Source organism: Terrapene carolina, unplaced genomic scaffold (assembly GCF_002925995.2).
Source record: "Terrapene carolina triunguis isolate 2854851 unplaced genomic scaffold, T_m_triunguis-2.0 Scaffold234, whole genome shotgun sequence".
NCBI lineage: Eukaryota > Metazoa > Chordata > Testudines > Emydidae > Terrapene > Terrapene triunguis.
Window position 1 is genome coordinate 13,136,054 of NW_020664585.1, and position 20,392 is coordinate 13,156,445.

The window sequence follows — 20,392 nt, forward strand, 5'->3', positions numbered from 1 at the left end:
GTGTGTGTGTGTGTGTGTGTGTGTGTGTGTGTGTGTGTGTGTGTGTGGGTGTGTGTGTGTGTGTGTGTGTGTGTGTGTGTGTGTGTGTGTGTGTGTGTGTGTGTGTGTGTGTGTGTGTGTGTGTGGCTTTCTTCTTGGAAATGACTGACCTTACAAATGCTTATGGGTAAACAAGGTTATGCTGCTTATATCTCCCTCTCACTTGTGTGTATAAGACAATTAATAACAGTGGATGGTGGCCAGGATGTACACTAAGAGTCTAATTGTGAAAATGCCCCAAGCCACGTATCCATTACCCATTTGTTGGGTAGCACTGAATAGCAGGTACTGGAGAGCAGTGCAGTCTTTTGGACCAAATCCAGGTTTTAACTCCAGGATCTTCCAAGTTCTCTTGCTTTAGAGGGGTTTGTTTTGGATACTTGTGACTGAAGCCAGTTGAAAAATTGGAAAATGTTTTTTCCACTGGCAATCTCCCCCCCTTCTTTTTTTTTTTTTTTTTTAATCAAAAAGTTTTGAATCTGTTGCAATTTTCCAACCAGCTTTACTCATCACCTTTTAAATTAAAAGTGGAATTCAGTGTCCAACCCAGAATCACTATCACGGTACTGGGTAATTTTCCCCCCCCCCCCCCCCCCCCCCCCCCCCCCCCATCAGAGCTCTATGGAGAGTGCTCGACCATTGCTTTTACAGAAGGACTCTCGTTAGGCCTCTTCTTAAGCTCCTGTTTAAATATTGACGCCAAGATTTTCAGCAGTGGCTGGCGATTTTTGGGTGGCCAACCTTGAAGTATCTCGAAAGGGCCTGGTTTTCAGAGGGTGAGTGCGTGGTACTTTCTGAACATCAGGCCCCTTTAATGAGTCTCAAGATGGACTCCCAAAAAACGAGGTGTTGCTTGTCGCTCTTGACAGTCTTGCTCTGGTAACACATGGCTCCGAGGCAGGAGTCCTGGTTTATCCCCGATACACATTGTAAACACTCCCTCACCTTAACTGTGTGCTTAGGTGACCGTACCACGAGCAGGAAAAGATTCTCCTGGTTTAGGGGCACTTACAAGCCAGCCCGGCCCCTTCCGCCAGCTGCACCATCGCCATGTGGGGTGAGCCCTGCAAAGCGGGGCTGCCCCACAGGCGAGAAAGGACTCTGCTTGCTTAAGGAAACTCCCAAGCCAGCCTGGCCCCCAGCACCAGCCACGCCGCCACTGTCGGGGACAAGCCCTTCAAAGCCTGACCGCCCTGCAGACAAAGAAGGACTCTGCCTGCCTAGGGAAGCTCCCAAGCCAGCTCGGCCCCCATCTCTCGCCACACCATCACTCTGGGGGATGAGGCCCTCAGAGTCTGACCTTCCCACCGGCAGGCAACGATTCTTGCAACCTTGGCTTGCTCACCCACCGGCCCAGCTCTCATGTCCAGCTGCATTGTCGCCATGGAGGCATTGTCCCAGCCCTGTTCCGCAGGGAACCCTACGCAAGCAGGAAAGGATTCTCCTGGCTTGCCCTCCATTTCCAGCATCACCCACACCCTCAGAGTGCGGAAAACAGGCGCACTGCCACAGCCAGGGGAGGGTTCTCCTGGCTCGGCCTTCGCCTCCAACTGCACCTAGGCTACTGGTGCGGGATGCTGGCCCTGTACAACGGCCACCTCTGCGGGCAGGTAAGGACCTTCCTTATCTGAAGCTGCCCACCAGCCTACCTGGTCCCCGCCACTAGACATATGTGTAAAGCCTGGGACAGGGAAAGACTGATATTGCTTGAAACAAGGAGAGGGAAGGAATTCCTGTCGTCATCCTCAGTGGTCTTGGACTGTGGTCTTTTGTGGGGAGGCCTGTTGTTTGGGTAGATGGCTCTTGGGGCCTGCCCTGGAGGTCTGTACTCTGACAGTTGGCTGTAGTGGATGCACCCAATGGATGGAGGCCTTCAGGAGATTGAGAGCGTTCATGGGGAGTGTGACTTGGACTGCTAAGAGCTGAGATGAGGGGAGTTAGCTGTGGGAACTTGGGTCCTTTTGATACCTGCATAGGGGAGATAAGGCAGGAAGAGCCAACTTGCAAGTGGTAGGCCAGGGGCACGGGGTATAATATCGCTGTCACTTGAAGTCTCGTCTGAAGCATGCAGGACATCATCTGACAGGGGTCTCCTTTGTGATCCATGCAGTTTAACGCGAGGTCCGTGCCTAGCACAGTTACACTTCGACTTGCTCAGGGATGAAGCCCCCTGGCATTGGGTCTCTGGCATTTCTGTCAAAGAATTTAGAACACCTGTAGCCCATAACCTGCTCTGGCTTCCAGTTTGTTTCCAAGTAACAATTATTATTATTATTAAATATTTGTATTCGGGTATCAGGTAGAGCAGGGGTGGCCAACCTGAGCCTGAGAAGGAGCCAGAATTTACCAATGTACATTGCCAATATACAGAGCCACAGTAATACGTCAGCAGCCCCCCATTAGCTCCCCCACCCCGCTCCCAGCACCTCCCACCCACCAGCAGCCCCGCCGATCAGCATCTCCCCTTCCCTTCCCGCACCTCCCGATCAGCTGTTTTGTGGCATGCAGGAGGCTCGCCGGGGGGGAGGAGCGAGGGCACGGCAGGCTCAGGGGAGGGGGCGGGAAGGGGTGGAGTGGGACAGGGCCTGTGGCAGAGCCAGGGGTTGAGCAGTGATCACCCCCCCGGCACATTGGAAAGATGGTGCCTGTAGCTCCAGCCCCGGAGTCGGTGCCTAGTCAAGGAGCCGCATATTAACTTCTGAAGAGCCACATGTGGCTCCGGAGCCACAGGTTGGCCACCCCTGAGGCAGAGGCATCAACTAAGATCAAGGCCCTATTGTGGGAGGCGCAGCGCTTAGAGACATACACTTAGACAGTCCCTGCCCTAAAGGGCTCACAGTTTACACAGCTAAGACAGACAAAGGGGGGGAGAGGAAACAGGCTTGTGTAGGCGAGGTGATTTGCCCAGGGCCACATGGCAGTCTGCAGCAGAGCTGGGAATGCAACCCAGGCCTCCTGAAGCCATCTAATGGCCTATCCTCTACAGTTCTGAGGTGTATTTCCCTCCCACATCCATCCTCCTCCATGGTGAGACAAGGGCCCCAAGCCTGTTGGCCTTCAGGGCATGCTGCAAGAGCTATCTACTTGCTACTGGCTTTAGCCTGAGTGGTGGCTTTGGGGCCTTGGGTTTCATTAACTTGTGTTGTGTGTCTTTGTTATTTATTTAACTCTGCGATGAGAGATGTATCTTATAAGTGTAAAAATATTAATAAAATCCTAAAATACACCCTTCTAGTAAGAATGTCATTTGTCTGTAGATAGATGCTGTAGGGCCTTGGATAGGCGTGTGATATTGGTTACAGTGCATTATCGTAACCAAGCACGAGGAAGCATAATTAAGGCTGTTGTGACCGGTAAATACAATTGCGTTAAGTGAGATGTGTACTGATCACCATATTTGGGGTTGGGAAGGAATTTTCCCCCAGGTCAGATTAGCAGAGACCCTGGAGGTTTTTCGCCTTCCGATGGAACATGGGTCACTTGCAGATTTAAACTAATGTAAATGGTGAATTCTCTGTAATTTGAAGGCTTTAAACCATGATTTCAGGACTTCAGTAACTCGGTTAGGGGTCTAATCAGGGATTGGGTGGGTGAGGTTCTGTGGCCTGCAATGTGATAGAGGTCAAACTAGATGGTCATGATGGTCCCTTATGACCTTAAAGTTTGTGAATCTATAATGTCATCTCATTTTCCCCCTGTTTATGACTAAAGTATAACTTGATGTCTCTTTGAACCTGGCTTGCAAGAGAGATGCCAGGTAGCATGAGCAAATATTATGCATTAATGTGATACATAATACTGGTGAGCTGGTTCAATGTCTGGAACAATATGTTCAGATTAGTGCGCTTGACCTATAGCTCTGATACCAACTTTCCGATCTTACTGTGCATACTCACAAAGCAAAGAACAGCAAAATCATCTGTAAATCTAACTACCTGCACATGTTACAATAGCTACATTTCAAATATGATATTTTCTGAAACTCAGAGGTTTAAAGGGGAATTTTTACTTACTTCATCTTTTGCTTCTGTACCTTGCAACCTCCAGAATATTGCCTCATCAGGAATTGATGCTGAGGCTTCAGCAGTTAAAAAACAACAATAACAAAACAAGAGAGCTACAGCTGTTTACAAAATTCTATCCAGCTGGCTTATATGACAAGTGGATGCCAGATGGAGACTTTTTACCCCACGTTTCAGCCCCAAATGACCTTTCAAGACAATTTATAAAGCCCCTGGCAAAATAAAGTTTCTGCTGGAAATCATGGCACCCTAGTGGTGGCAACTGCTTTTGCATAGGCCTCGGTCCTGCACTAAAAACCATGCTGCGCCTACTTGCTTCTCGGAGCAAAACTGCCCCTTTGGGCCGTGCTCCATTTTGGAATCTGTTGGCGTGAGAATATTGATGCTGCTACCGTCCATAACTCCATTGTTGGGACAAGCTGGAGAAGATAATTACGAGAGCTAATTCCTTTATGTTACCATGATGCCTGGCAATTTTAGGATTTGGGGTGGGGAACATAATTCGTGTTACTATCTTTCTGTCCACATTCCAGGTGAAAACATCATGTTCCAAAAAGTTTATTCCTTTTAAATTTCAAACTAAGAGTGAATGCCTTGAGGGCAGAAAACTAAGTGCATTTCTTTCAAGCGGTTGTGTATTGCTGTCATTACCCGATTGTACCTTTTTTGGGTAAATGGGGAATCAAACCATATAATTACAGTGGAACCTGACTAATTCACAGAGACTGAAAGCCCCTGTTGTAAATGACCAGATCTTGTGATTTAGCCTTCCGATCTTGCAATGAAGTCAATGTGGGGTCCGGCATGAAATAATAAAATAACAATCAAGGAGGTTGCATCCAAAAATGCATTTTGTTCATTTACTTTAGCAGTTGTAATTTAGTTTGAATTCAACTACATGGTGGAAAAGTCTTTCTTCCTGCCCTTAGATTTATGGAACACCTGTCCAGTGAAAATAGACAAAAATAGAAGGAAAAGCCCCAAATTCAGCCGAGTTCCCAAATAGTTAAAATAATCATCCAAGGGAAAAATAAACAGTAAAGCAGATACGGCAGTCCGTGTACAGTACACGGTGCAGTATATTTTGTAAAAACAATGAAATCTTGGTGGTGGGAGACCTCACTACCGTAATCGTCTTTGAGGCCTCTGCTAAGAGGTGAGGAGGGTTCCCAGTTTCTTTGTGCAGATTTGGCAGCTGCTGTTTTTGTACTTCCTGTCACAGTTTGCAGGCTAAAACTGGGGAGATTCTTTCAGGCTTCTTGTTTTCCAAGTTTTTGAGAAGGCGGTTGGGACTGACCTGCAAGCCGTCTACATGTAGGAATCCCAGTGATTTCAAAGGAAGTGCTGCATGGGATTGGGCTCTCCACCTACATGTGAGTTCACCCAGACTTTTTGGTTTGTTCCTCAAGCATAGGGCGTGAGAGCCAGCCATGCTATAAGATCTGGGAGGTGGAAATGCATTCTGGGTATTTGATATTTAACTGAGCACCCCAAGCCTCTGACTGTCCTTCCAGAATTCCCATTTTGGGGATACTTTTCTTTCTCAACAGCAGCAGGGCAGCGTGTTATAACAACACGGCCTACTGGGGGTGCAGTCAAACCCACCCTCGGAATAGACATGGGAGTTGCAGAAAAGGAAGCTTTCCTCCCACAGAGATGTCCTGGCATATGGGCTTAAAGCTTAGAACCCTGAGGATGAATAGACGACATCCTTGGGGTTCCAATACAAGGGACGGGAGGCCCATCTCTCTCCTCTCCTCTGCCCCCTGTCAATTATTCTGCTTTCTTTGTAGTATCCTCCCTTTATCTCTGGCTACTGAGGAAGCCCTCCTACCTTCTCTTGGGACACCTCCTTCAGCTCTTGCTCCCTCACTTTGATCCTCACTCCCAGCCTCGATCATGGAGACACTGCTTACTGGTATAAGCTGGGGTGGGGAGTTACAGGCAGGCCAGAGTAAAAGGAGACGTGTACGATGGGAACCATTTTAATTTCTGCCCTGTCAACAGTCCAAAGGACCAAAGGATCCCAACCCAGCTCTTCTTGCCAGTAGACCATCTCTTCCCCTACCACCCATGCACACACACATTCACTGAACATTGTCCTAAGGGTTAAAGAAATGAAGGTTATCTGGCTGTTAGAATAAACATAAGTCCTTCACTGTAATATTTTAACATCGTTAGCCATGAAGCAGTTTTACTTGGAGAAGAAAGCTTTCTTCTCCATAATTATCCCATCAGGGGTAGTCAATTATTTTTTATCAAGGTCCAAATTTCTTACTGAAGATATAGTCAAGGTCCAGACTCTGGAGAAAATAATTTTAAAAAAGCATAACAATAATGATGGTAATAAGTAAATAAAATGATTTTGGGGTCCATTCAAAAGTGTCTGGCGGTCTGGATTTGACCCCCGCTCTGCCTATTGACTACCCCTGCTCTACACTGTGTACATGAAGTCAGTATGCCCAGTCCTGTGGATTAATAAAACTAAGGCAAGACTGTAATTTTCTGACAGTGCAGGTGGGAGAGAAGAGAAGTGAAATTACTATCTTCTGGCTCCATGTAAACCATTAAAATACCAAAACATCTCCCAGGTTACTGGGAACGGTCTGACTTAGGGCTGACCAGTAAGGACATTCGGAGCTAAGATGGTACTGCAAGGGTACCATAATAAAGATAACATGTCAAATGGTCGTGTGGGGGAGGCAAGTTTTTCTCATTTAAACTGGACCAAATGTTGGTTTTCCCTCCGTTAAATGGCACCATCTGGTATATGAGACAAACCTGATGGGAAAGAAGACTAGAAAAGCCTTTTCAATCATTGCATTGTTGGCTGGTCAGAACCTTTTAACAATTTCTTTCTGTTCCCAGCTGCTTCTGTGCCAATGCCTTCTTATCCAAGCTCAGGCTCTGGTAGTTCCTCCAGCAGCTCTTCCACTTCCCACCTGGCCTCACCTCCCGTAAGTACAACCCGCAGATGTACGGGGGTTTTGTTAACGTTCCTGGCAGTGCCTTGACTGTCTTATCCCTTTCTGCTTCGCCATCTCATTGGATGATATGAAATAGGTCCTTTGCTTTCACTGCCTGAAGTTGCTGAAGATTGTAACACCTTAGTAATTTAGTCTGTGCCTGTTGCAAGCTCCTATGCAGTATGACCTGGGTTGGGGTCCTAAGTGACTTTCTCTCTCCACGAGGAGTGCTTCAGTTTGCCTTTATCTATTATGCAAAGAGCCTAGAGTGAGCGAGGCTTGCATTAATGACACCAGCTGGTGTCAGTAGAGCTGTAAGACTCCTAAGAACCAGAACAAGTCATTAATTCAGCATCTAGCGCTGGCTGCCAGCTCTCTGCCCTCGAGCCAAGTTTGAAAGCACAATCCACCTTCTTTTGCAAGGTGAACCTGCCCAGACGCACGTTCACCAAAGCCGTCTGCTCAGACCCAAACCTGCCACAGTCGGGTGGGCTCAGGAGAGTGGATCTGAACTGACGTCTGTGTCACTCCCCCCCTACCCCCCCAGTTACTTAACCGCTAAAACTTTCCTCTGAAGGGCTGAATATTAACCTGCCAGCAAAGTGACATTCCCCCAGCTCCCCGAGTGGATATCAGAGACTGTCGGTGAAAGTTGCCTTTTGAACTTCTTTGTGCAGAGGAATATTGGTGGGGTGGGGGAAGAGGGAAATGGTTATGACTCTTGTTCCTTCTTTGCAAGATTGCTTTCCTATTAGGTATTTTGTTCTTCCTAACGTCCCTGGACCAAGGGCTCTGAACGTGCAGGTTACACGCCTCAAGTGGTGGTGTGAGCAGGTGTTATGAGATTATGACGGGGGTGGGGTGGGGAGCGCATTCCTGGTATGGGAAATGTTGGGAACCCCTGCCCTAAGCTAACCCAGGAGCTCTGATGTGCAGGGTGATCTGGAAGAGAGGCCCTTTGCTCTCCATATCCTTTGGACTTCACCGAGTTGGGTCACTGGGGGCAAGAGTCTTATTCATTTCTCTCCCTCCTGCAATTGTCACCCCTCTTCTCTGGAGAGGAGGGGCTGGCCTAGGTCATGAGAACTCTAGAACTCATGTCACACTTGGCTAGAGAACATTGTGGCAGTCTCTCCTAGCCTGCTCTCTGGCTTGAGCAGCACATGAGTGGTACAAACTCCCTGTCAAGCCATTGTGCTAGCGAGAGGTTTCGTATACTGGCCTTGTTCTAGGGACCCAGAAATGGTCGATATGCTTCCTCCCTAAGGGATGGCAGAAGGGATCCTTCTGAACCGCTCACGTTTCCCCGTTCCCATCCTTAAAGTGTCGATGTCATGGCACTCGTCCCTTCTGGCTGAGGGGAAGGTATGATGCAGCTCTCCCTGGAGCCTGTCCTGCCACTGAAAGGACCATTTGGTATTGACTGACCACTGTGAGCTGCTCTTTATTACCACAATCCCTGCTCCCCAGGCTTCACCCCCCCTCATTGCATCCCAGCCCCAGTGAAATATATTTGCACAGATCAGTGCCTCGCAGATGACCCTACATTCTATAAACATTCCCCAAATCCAGCTACTGCTGTGGAGTGAGCAGCCGCGTACCAGCAACAAAACTAACCCCCTCCCCGCCCCCCCCGTCCATCCCCCCGCATCTCTTCCTAGTTCTCCTTGTATTCCTTCTGTGGGATGCTGATGGTTTATCCATCAGGAAAGTCTAAGCAAAGAGTGGTGCCTACCTCAGAGAAACTATTCTTATCTGGGGTGCATTTGATGGACCAGTGCCATGTTTTGATGATCAAAAGAGGCACTCTTCTGACTTGGGTTTAGCTTTGAAAGATACGGTTCTTTCGCACTCAGGAAAGGAAGCATCTGTTTGTGGCGAGTTGGTAGCCCCCATTTATCAGCAGAATTTTGGCTCTGGCTTTGCACAATTTAATTTAGAGAATCTAGCAGAATGATGAACTAGTTGTATTAAAGCCCGTGTTTGTTTTCTTTGCTTTAAGCAGTCCTTAGGAGAGATGCAGCAGCTGCGGGAGAAGGCTCTGGTATCTCCTGCCCAGGATTCCCCTGGTTTTCTGCATGGGTCTAAGGACTCCGCTGAAAGCAGCAGCAAGAATTCCTCCTGTGACACTGATGACTTTGTTATGGTCCCAGCACAGTTCTCAAGTAAGCCATGCTGTTTGTAGTGTGTTTAGAGACAGCGCAGAAGTGAGGCTGTTTGTACACTGAGGACCGCTTCTGGAAAGCCAAAACACTGATAGAGCTGTACATTTTGACTGTAAAGTGGGAATGTTTTGGTTCCCCAGACTGAGGAAACATCTGGCATGCTGATTGCTTTGTAGTACATTCTGTAACTAAATAGCTTCAAAGAAAGGGTTTGAGAATAAGGAATCTTTCAGGACTTGGACCTGAATTGAGCATGAGAACTGAAAACCCAAGTGGGGGAGAAGCAATGTAGGCTCACAGGTGAATGTGGTGCTTGCCCAGAAACTGTTCTCGTTCCATCCAATCTCAGGCCATCAATTTCATATTGCAGCACAGGATTGTACCCAGAGGCTGGATTTTATAGTTCAAAAAGTCCCAGCAACAAATTATTTCTTTGTTTACTCAGAAAGTTGGCCTTTTTAAAAATTCTGTCATAAAATGTCTCTTATTCTGTGTGTGTGTGCGCACTGCTCACAAACTTCATGCACGTAACAGTAAGTGTGTTCATATAAACACACGTACATAAAGAATAGGACCCCCATTCAGCAATGCACCTAAGCATGTGCTTAAGTCAATGGCTGTTCAGCAGAGCACTGAAGAACATTCTTACAGTTAAGCATGTGCTTATGGTCCTTTGCTGAATTGGGAATGAATTGGGATTACTCATCACTCTTGCAAACATTTGAACTTTCCTGTAGGCTTGGAAGGGAGATTGGGCTCTGCAGTGTGTGTCGGTGCATGTAATTAGACTGTGAGAGAAGAACTCAGCGTTGCTTTTACTCTTCCCAATAACAGCAGTGGGAGCCGGGTCGTAACGTCTGACACTGTTCACGTTTCCAGCATTTTGAGGGTTTGGCAGGGGCGAGCTCGTCTGTGTATCCAGCTGCCACCTCACATGGTCAGACTGGAATTTTGCCACTTGGGGCATAGATGTGTTTGAGCCCTACGTGCAAAGCATGCCATTGCATTTGCAAAGCAGCTAACGGCTTGCACCAAGTGTCTATGTCGAGTCTCTGCCCCTTTCCAAAAATACCTCCTTTCAAACCAAACCCGTCAAAGCCTGAGGCTGTGGGGATCAGAATGAAACCAGCTGCTGACTGCACCGGTTCAGTGAAACGGAGATCTTAAAAGCTGCTTGGTATCCAAGTTCCGCTTGGTCTTGGAGAAGCAGGAGATTAAAATCAGTCACTCTGAACATATAAAAGCTTTTAAGGACGTGACCAAGACCTAATCCGTTTCTTCACTTTCTTGACACACAGGTGATATAACTGCTGAGGCAGCAGGAGGGAAACCCGTCCAGGACAGCCTGATGTACAGCGAGTAAGAGCATTAGCCTGTTAAGAATTAGAATGGTCAGCGTCTGGCACAGACTCTGCTGGGCTTGGGGGGATGGAGAAGGGATTTTGCTCACTTAACTCTATTTGAGCCCCTATCTTTGCTGCAAAGATGACTCCGTCAGTGACCTCGTTGCAACTTGCTTCCTGTTTGCACCATAGAGTCTCCTTAAGGAACAATGTGAAGGGCCTGCCTAGACAGCAGCCTGGAGCTGTGTTGTAATGGGGTTCCCAGACATGGGCTGTATTTTTAGCATAGAGAGATCCTTACCATTTTCTTGGCCTTTGGGATGGGGAATTTTAGTGACTCGTAGAGAGAGAACAGGGAGACCGGGGAACTGCAGTGCTCTCTGATTCCATTCCCAGCCGTCTGCCAGCATTCACTGGAAGAGGTTTGGGTTGGAACCCAGCCCAGCTTGCTGGCAAGCCGCATTTCCATCTGCCAGACAAAGTTCCCAAACCCTTTTCTCCTGCCCATATGCAAAGTCTTGCTGCAGACTCGCTGTAGCACTAGAATCCATGATGAGGTCAGTAATAGGAAGAACCCAGACCCTTCCCTTCTGTACCCCTCTGCCAGGGAGCATTTTTTTCTAGAGACACTGGGGAGGGAGGGAAAAGTCTTTATCCGAAGAAAACTTGTCCACAGTCCCTCAACTTTGTCTTGAGAAGGTGGTGTTGTGTCCTATCCACTCTGCAGGCCTGGGAGTCAGGAGACCTGTGTTGTCTTTTAGACTTTGCCACTGGCTTCCTGGGTGATCTTGAGCAAGTCCCTTAACCTCCTGATGGCTTGGTTATACCAGCTGTAAAATGCGTGAGGGTTGATATCCATACACCTTTGCAAAGCATTTTGAGATCCGTGTATGCAAGGAGCTGCATAAGGGATAAAGGCTGACAGTTTATTACTAGACTGATGAATAATGCAGTGGGTTGGCAGCAGATGCTGCTGTTACTATCTTTCTGTTATTGATTTAGTCTAACCTCAGTCTACTCTCAACCAAATTCACAGCCTTCCTGATAATTCAGTTGCAATTTCATTGGGTTTCTTGGGACAGAGCTGAGGGAGAAGGAAGAGTGGTTAAAACCAGCCTCCAATTACTCTTTTTTAAAAAAAAAAGACTCCGAGGACCCGATTCTCATTTACACTAAGGCTCTTTTAAACTGGGCAGAAATTACATGTCCAGCCCCGTTAAGGGCCCCGGCAAGGGCAGAACAGTGGAGAGGGGAATGGATTGCTTCCCACAGGCTGTGCAGGGACGCAGCTAACGTACATTCAGTCACGTGTGAAAACAACACGAAGCCTTGGGTGGAAAAGCTGCGGGGAGCGGTAAGGAGGGGTAAGGAGCAGGGAAGTGCTGTTGTGTCTTAGGCTCTAACAGAACGGCTCCTCTCTCTCCCTTTCCAGGAGCTCCCTGGTGACTTCGGCAGGTGTGGAGAGCCAGGCAAGGACGCCATCCCCTTCGCCTCCGTACAGCACTTCTCCCAGCCCGGCAGGGTAAGAGGGAAGCTGGTGAGATCGTTCACCCCAAAACCAAGTGTTAGGCCTTGATCTACCTCCTGCTGAAATCGAGGCGTCTTTCCACCCATGTTAATTTGGGGGTGGGGTCAGAACCTCCCGGTGAGGCTTGGCCTTGAGTTCAAGGGCAGCAGTTACAACAAAAAAAAAACTCTGCAGCTTTGGGTTCAGCCCAGTCCTGGGTGTGGAGCCTGAACTCCTCAACGGCATTCCCTCCTCCCGAGAAGGGCAAGGGGAGAAGGAATCTGAGCTGGAGTGAACCCCCTGTGCCCTGGAGACCAAGGAGCGCCCTCCGCCCCCATCCAGAGCTTTACTACTACTACAAAGGCGTGAGGCTGAGTGGACGTGTAACCCACTGGTCAGACTCCCCCGCTGTGCCCAGCCCACAGAGACTATGATTGGTACAACTAGAGAACCTGGCTCTTTAGCTCAAGCTGTAGCTGCTCACACTGTTAGCACTGCAGAGCCCTAGTTCAATCCCCAGCGTGCCAGCCAAAGTGGCGACCGTCACCGGAACCCAAAAGCACTGCTTTGGCTGGGACTTTTCCAATACCACCATGTTTTTCGTAGGGCAGGTTATCCATAAAGGGCTCCTCGCTCGCATCATGCGTCTGGGTAGCTTATTCCTTGAGATTGCAATTGGCAATGGGAGCGGTTTTTGTTTCTTTGGGGAGCAGGGAAAAAAAGGACATTGTATTTAACTAGGGGGAAAGGACCTCGCTGCTCACTGCAGTGCTGGAACCCACCACAGATATAGCCTCCTTGCTGTGAAGAGGCTGCGAGATGGAGCTTGTCTGATCTTCTGAGGCCTCAACAATACTGCGGCCGTGAGTTGCTGGCCTGGTGGGTAGGTGGCTGAATCTGTGGGAAGGTTGCTTCCCCATTTGGTCCTCCTGTCGAAGGAGGCAGTTGGGCCGGCTCAGATATGTTGAGTCTGCAGAAGGCCCCAAGCAGCTCTCTGCTCCACACCTGAGAAGGGTCGCGCCAGCTGTTAGCTAGAGCTGTTCGGTTTGTAGTGATGAACTGCAGTGGGTATTGGTATAACTGCTTGGCTGAGGGGAGCAGCAGTGGTATAGAACCTTCCTCCTTTTGGTCACAGGTTCAAATCCAGCTAGGCCAGTGCTGACAACGGCCCATGTGAAATGAGTTTAGGGTCCAGCTGGCCACACACCGAAATCCAGCACCACCAGTGACTCTACTTGGCTCTATTTGCTCGTAACGATTGAATGCACATGGAGACTGATTTGATTGACTCCCACCCTTCAAGGTGGTCCATTGGCATAAGGAATCTCGCACTGCCTCCACTCTCTGAGTACAGGGATGACTTGCGTGTCTGAGCCTGTCGACCGGGCACCTCTTACGAGTGGGGAAATTCACCCTGAAAAAACTTAAAACGCTAAAGAAGTCCCAGCCTTGCGTTGTGAAAATGCTCCTCACCCAGAGAGAGCCCACAATTACGTGCCATGGCTTAAACCCGTATAAACCTAGGAAAGAAATACAGCTCAAAGCCTTGCTGACATGATCGGACTAATTGGCAGGCACGTACCATGGCTCAGAGTTTAACTGCATGAGGCTTCTCATGCCGTCACCTGCTAAGCTTTTTAACAGCTTGTTCTGTAACGGATTCGTGTGCAGCCATGGGATCAGTGTTCATTAGAGGATTCGGGCTCGCTCTAAAGAGCGGTGGGTGGAAACGCACGGAAGGTCATTGCAAATGCTGGCTCACTTTTCGCCCTGCCCCTCTCTCCACCAAATCAGGATGCCTGAGTCCCATCGGCGTGGAAGGTGGAAAATCACGTCTAGTTACATGAGGGTCTAACATGTCACTACCCCACTCCCACACATTCATTCCCAATAGCCTGTGTGGAATGGATCCCAAACCCTGCTTCTACAGAGACTCCAAAGAGAAGCCTTCTACCCTCCCAGGAAGGGGAAGAGACCACTGTAATGTAGGACTCCAGCCCAACAAAATGGAGTATGTGGGGGCCTCAGCCACCCCCTGAGGGTGCTTCTGAGCTGGTCCCTGCAAGGTGTCTTCACCGTACTCGAGCATGGGCTCTGCTGCCCTTTGACTGCATGATGTCGCGCAGGTCTTCAGCGCTTCGCTGCGTGTCATTGGCAGCAGGAGGCAACACTGGCTTTTCACTCTCCCTTTGGCACCGCTTCTTAGCAGGCTGGAGCTCTCTCTTTGTCTGTGCCTCTTGTCTTGCAATCAGCACTTCACCTCCCTCTCCTGCCCCGCCCTGCAGTGCTGGACGCAGCCCAAATGGGACAGATAGCAAAGGCTGTTTGAGATTGGCTGGTAGTGGAGTGTTTGCCTCCAGATGTCAGTGTGCTCTCTGGAACTACGCTCCTGAATGTTAACCAGAATGTCACCTGCCCAGGATTGACCCATATTAACTGCTAGGCTTTTTTCCAATCACTTCCCCATTGAAGATGTATCCTAAAATTGTGTCTCTATACCTCTTTGGATATGTCTCAAAGGGATGGGTTTAATGCCACTTTCTGAGCACTTTTAGTTACAACTAATTAGCTGAACTCTCTTTCCTTCTTGATCTGTTGGGCTCTGAGAATTTCTGGACCGCTGTGGTTTGAAGACCTCCAGATATTTCCAATGTCTAATGCGTACTAGGCTCAGGTTTAGTTACCAGCTATTTGTTGTCTGGACCAATTGGTAAGTTCCCTACAGGTCATCTAAATTTGACCTCCTCGTTTACAGAATACATGCAGTATGGAAAGTTGGCTGGTAGTGGGACTTGATGTACAGTAGCTCTTATATGAGGCCACTCTTTTACTCAGTAACTTCTCTTCTTTGAAAGATGCAGGCCTGGGTTAGAAGTTCAGTCAGTCAGGCAACGTGCAAGGTGAAGAGTCCCTCCTTTATCCCTTAAAACTTCAGGTGTTGTCCCCACACACTGCTCTGTTAGCTCCCAGATATCTCAGACAAATAATTGTTCAATTTATATCTTATTGTACCCATATATCCATATGATATGCCCAGTAAATTCCCCTTACTAAGGTCTCACTGTTCTGCTGACAAATTCCTTGATAGCCTGGACCTTAAATCTATGTCATCATTCCTGGTTTTTCCCCACTCTTTTTGCATGCACACGCACTAGCTTGTTCTTATGGAGCTGAGCTTATGGGACATTCCTAGCCTGATTTATTCCGAGATGCGAAGCAGTATTCACATAGACTTGATTGGGAAGCGTGAGGGCTCAGCATCTCTGAAAACCAGGCTCTGAAGTGATTATGTCTTGATTCTGTAGTTGCTCTGTTTCTGGAGCATTTGCGCTGACATCCCTGGGAGTTTGGAGAAAATATGAACACACAGAACAGAAGCTAGAACTGCATAGAATTAGCAAACTGTAGATGTTAAGGAGGAGAAGAGGAAAAGCTGGTCACTTCTATGTCTTCCTGTTGTGCGAGAGGGTCTTTTTCAGCCCACTGGTGCTGCCCCAGTGGTGAGTGACTTCTTCATGGGCTATGGACCGTGTCCTGGAAATCTGCCAGTAAGCTACAGCATATAGGCATTGCCAAACATTGACACCAGCAACTGCAGAGTATAGCTGGCCTTTGCAAAAAGCGCTTTTGGTCTTTTCTTTTGGCAGCTCTATAAGACAGCAGCTCTAGTCTCTCTCTTTACTTCTTCGTTTATGTTTCTTCTTCTGCATGTGTGAAGCATTTCTGCTCTGGGTTATGTACCAGTAGACCTGTTGGCAGTGTAGCCTCTAAGAGGGGGACCCAGATTCCCTAAGCGCAATGATTTCTGTGTCCCAGACTGACGAAGAGAAGACTACAGAAACCTCCATCGCTGATAAGATCTTCCTATAGCTGTGCAACAGCTACCTATTTGGGGTTGGCTGCTGTGAGTGACTCTGCCATGGTAATCAATCCTGGAATTCCCTGAAGACCTAAGGATTTGGGAAAGGATTTTAGGAAGCTACTTAGTTGAATCACACAGTGGTGCATTTTCATAGTTTTGTGCAGTATAGTATGCAGGCAAAGAGTAATGGAGAAAACTGCCAGCTGAAGGGGATAGGTATTGGAGCCTGAGCCGAGTAGGCTGTTCGGACTTAACTGGAAAGCAGTCTGTAGTTTGCAGGATGAGTCTAAAACACTCAACTCCTCTTGACCTCAATGGGAATTCTGCACACAGTGTATAGCAAAGAGGCCCTGTATAATTTCCTCTCCAATAGGTCGCCCTCCCCACACTTAGTTCGCTTGCAGACACGCTCTTAGTCCAAGGGTTGTGTGCCTGCCTTGGAATGCTGAGACTCGTGGAGATGCTGTTTCTTCGGCAATGACGCTGCATGAATCACAAGTAGCTTTGGGCAACAAATGACTCTTCGCCAGTGTCCTTTGTGAACAACGGCCGTTTAGCCTTTGTTCAGTGATGTGCTCCTTGGCCGTGGATCTGAGGCTGCTGGAAAGTAGGCTGGTTGCAGCTTGAAATAGCTGAGATCTAATTTTCCTGGCGGGTGTGGTGCATCATGTGTCTAACACAGTCTGTGGGCGAGAATCGCCCTGAGGAAGGAGAGGTGAGTGGTTTTTGGAGGTTGAGGTGGCCCTTCCTTTAATGGCTTTGAACTCCCGTCTACAAACTCACAACCTGAGGGGAGGAGTGAGGTGGATGTTGCCCTGCAGACAGTCGCTTAAGCACGTTAATAAATCAGATTACGTCATTAAAACGCTGTCTCCTCACAAGAGTCTTTATTTCTCTTTGAACTCGACAGCCGGCAAGGCCAGTTTTCCAGCAGCAAGTACGAGCACTCTGTCCCCATCCCGGTCCCAACGCAAATCCACAACTACCGGCGGATCGAACAGAACCTACAGTCTCCCAATCAACACGCTTTGCCACAGTAAGTGCAGAGGTGCGGGGAGAAGGTAATGCCACCTCCTGCTCATTGCAGGAGCCTTTAGATCTGCACTGTATACGTCATAAGAAGGTTTTACAGTCTGGTCCGTCTCCATCCCTGTACACAATTTCCTGTATTGCGGGCCCTCTTCCTGGCATTAGGTGGGCAGCCCAGCATGCCGTGTGCTAACATTATGTTTGTGGCATTTTGACACCAGTAATAGAATCTATTTGTGACAGCATACGTCCCTTCCCCACTGTCAGATCAGTCTCTCTGATGGAACATCCAAGGGAAAATGGCTAAAACTTAGACATTTTTGGTCAAACTACTGAAAATAGATTGAAACTCAGTTTTATAAAAATCTGTTCACACACTTAGTCACACCACAAAGCGATGTGTCCTACGTGACACTTCCATGTTAATGTGATGATGCAACATAATTAGTGCATGAGCAATTCATGCCTGTGAGGTAGAGCGCACATTGGGGAACCAATCAGGATGAACCGGATATTAGTCTTGGACCATGGGAGTGATGCTTTGCATACTGCATAAATGGATCACACCTCTGAGGAGCACTTGGCGTCTGTCTGTTGAGATTGCCCCACACACGCGTTAGTCTTACAGACTTGTCCTGTGGCTTAACCATGGCACTCCCAGTCAAAGGCCAACTGAAAGGAGAGCCATACAAGAAACATGAGACCTTAAAGAAAGCCCATGTACCAAAGGTGGAATATGTTCAAATTATTGACAAGTCGCAGCGTGTAAACAGCAAGCAAAGAACCAAGTCTCAGCAGAAATATGACTTATTGCCAAGGTGAGTTTCTTTTATGTTTACATTCATTAGGGTTAGCTTTCAGCTGGGGTTTGATATTCCTGTCAGACTGGTCTGCCAAGAGGCCTCAACCTGTTTTGCAAAGGCTGATAACACCTGAGATGTTATAGGTCAGTCTGACCTAATCGGGAATCAGCAACGGATCATGGTGTGCCAGTGCTATTTGAACAAATTCTTACATTCTGGGTAAACCCCTTTCTAGTCTTACATGCCCCATATTTCCTGGAGCAGAGTTTGCTGCAGCTGTTGGGAGTTAAGCGTGCGAAAAGAATTGACCATCACCCATAATAATCCTTGCTGCCTGCAAAGTCAAGGATCTGGAAAATTTGCAGATAGAGAGAGTGTACCTGTGATATGGATACCAGGGACTGGAATTGCTGGTTCAGATTTACAAACTATAGCCTACCAATCTGGGATTAAAGTATCGTGTTCGGCTGCTTTATTCAGCATGAGTGCAATGATGAGACTAACATATCTAAAGAGAACCCAGAGCATCTTCTAAAAATTATCAGCCATCCTTGTCTCCAGGAGGTCTTGTGCTCAGCAAATTTGTTTCTTCCTCCACTTAGCAGGTGCAGTACACATCCTCCAAGATCAAAGGGAAAACCTTATCAAGCTAAAAGCTGTAGTTGGGATTCTAGTTGCCTATCAAACATACTTAGAAGGACAGTGACCATCATTCCTTATCAGTCATTTGACCAAATGTCTTAAAGTTTTAGACCCAAATTTGGCTCTCGACTACTTGCTCACAGCTCCCACAGAAGTCAGGGCAAGTTGAATGCCAGGTATCTGGGGTGGGGAAATTTGACCATTTTACGAAATTACCTAGGACCACGTGATGCAGACAGACTAAAAGTTTTATCAGTTAATGAGATAATTTGGCAGTGTGACTGCCAAAGGTATGTACGTAGTGTGTGCAGTTTGTTTGTGTCCAGATGTGACATGTGGTACTGATAGCCATGTGGTAATTTGCATTTATCTGTGGCCACCTCACCTGTTCTCTGCTAATTCCATCTCTCTCACAGGCCTGCTTCTAATGTTCCATGTCTCTGAGCAGTTTCAAGCAGCGGTCATTTTTAAACTGTTTCTTTCTTATGGTCCAAAGATGGACTAGCCCCTTTAAAGTTATGCTGAAGCAAGTTCAGGACAGACAGCGTTCAGTCTTGAACCAATGATGATATTGAGATCGGATACCTAATAAATCATATGGAGTACAAACGCTTTCTGCATCCCATTGAAGGGTCTAAAAAATCTTTTCTCTGTGTTAGCCTCTTCTTTCGTGTTTGTGTGCAATACATAACTTTTTGGGGAGGGGAGGGTGTAATACATAATTTTATTTCAAGCCCAGGTCAGTTGGAAGATACCAGAGCTATAAATTTGGAACATCCTCACTTACAGAAAAGTGTTTTTAGAGCATTTTTATACTCCGTTTGAGATCCAGGAATGTACCAATAAATATTTAAATCTTGTTCCTCTTAAAGCATTGTTCCTGTAAAGCAGGTGGCATAATCAAATATATAATGGTGTTTCTTAAAGAATGTAATGGCATTTATTTGATATGACCTGGATAGCTTCCTCTTGGCTTCATCATTCACGAGTAAAGTGTAGATTCACACCAATAGAATCTTTATGCCATTAGATTACATATGCCTGCATTCCTGCACCTTAACCTTACAAAGAAGAGAAAGTATAGTGTGTATTCCTGATAGTATGATGCATTGAGCTGAGTCGTTCTTTCAAATCACTCACCAATCCCTTTCCAAAAAAGCCACCTGTGGGTTGCGACCATCACATATTTTTGGAAATGATTGATTGAAAATGAAATTTTTTGCAAGAGTTGACTGGGAGTGAAAATAGGCATTCATGTGAGAAAAGGATGTGTTGTTGTTTTTTTTTGTTATTCGGGGAGTCTGAATGCCATGCCCAATGGCTGCAGAAGGGAATCTTGGTGAAGGAGGTTGCCCTGGTAAAAAGATATTCTGTTCTTGGAGGGGGGGGGGTGTAATTATAATTATTTTTCCTGGAAAGAAAAAATAGTGTGAGATACCAAAAACAGTATTCCTGTCTCTTTAAAGGAGCAAGGTTTTGATGGATCCACTGTACTCTGTTTCCCTTTCTATTTGTTTGCAGGATCTGGGCAATACTTTAGGAGGATAGATCAGTATAATTTTTACTCTTTAAGGCTGAGGTTTTTCAAGGGAGCTTAAGGGAGTTAGTAGCTAGGACTCTTTTTTGAAAATCTGAGCCTAAAAAAAATTCCTCTGTAGTCATTCCAGTTGTAATGGCCGCGCACCGCTCTGTGTTGCTTTGTACCCATTCCTGACTTGACTCAAAGCTCTCTGTGGCAGTAACTCATTTGGCACAGCTCACCTATTGTACAATGCCATGCGTGCCTATGGAGCTATCTAATTAAAAGACTGCAACCCAGCATTGATAGGCAACAACTAGGATAACAAATCACTGGGCGTTTTTGATAGAGTTATTAAAACAAACTGGTAACATGAAAGATCTGAGTCTCTGGCTTCCAAGGGGGTGCTGTAAATACGTGTGTGTGTGTGTGTGTGTGTGTGAACCCCCGACTTCCCTTTTATAACTAAGCTAACTGTAGTCTTTTTTTTCCAGC

General features: G+C 47.3%; 1 protein-coding gene across 2 annotated transcripts in view; it reads left to right on the top strand.

Moving 5' to 3' along the window:
- The window catches only part of ULK1 (unc-51 like autophagy activating kinase 1), a 102,039-nt gene that overhangs the window by 60,008 nt on the left and 21,639 nt on the right, over positions 1-20,392 (top strand). The window contains exons 12-16 of one of the 2 annotated variants that reach the window (XM_024218294.3): positions 6,930-7,018; positions 9,030-9,192; positions 10,491-10,551; positions 11,968-12,057; positions 16,815-16,940. In XM_024218294.3, coding sequence (XP_024074062.2) covers positions 6,930-7,018; positions 9,030-9,192; positions 10,491-10,551; positions 11,968-12,057; positions 16,815-16,940 — 529 coding nt within the window. The remainder of the gene's footprint in view (positions 1-6,929; positions 7,019-9,029; positions 9,193-10,490; positions 10,552-11,967; positions 12,058-16,814; positions 16,941-20,392) is intronic. The other variant, XM_024218295.3, reaches the window with a different exon arrangement.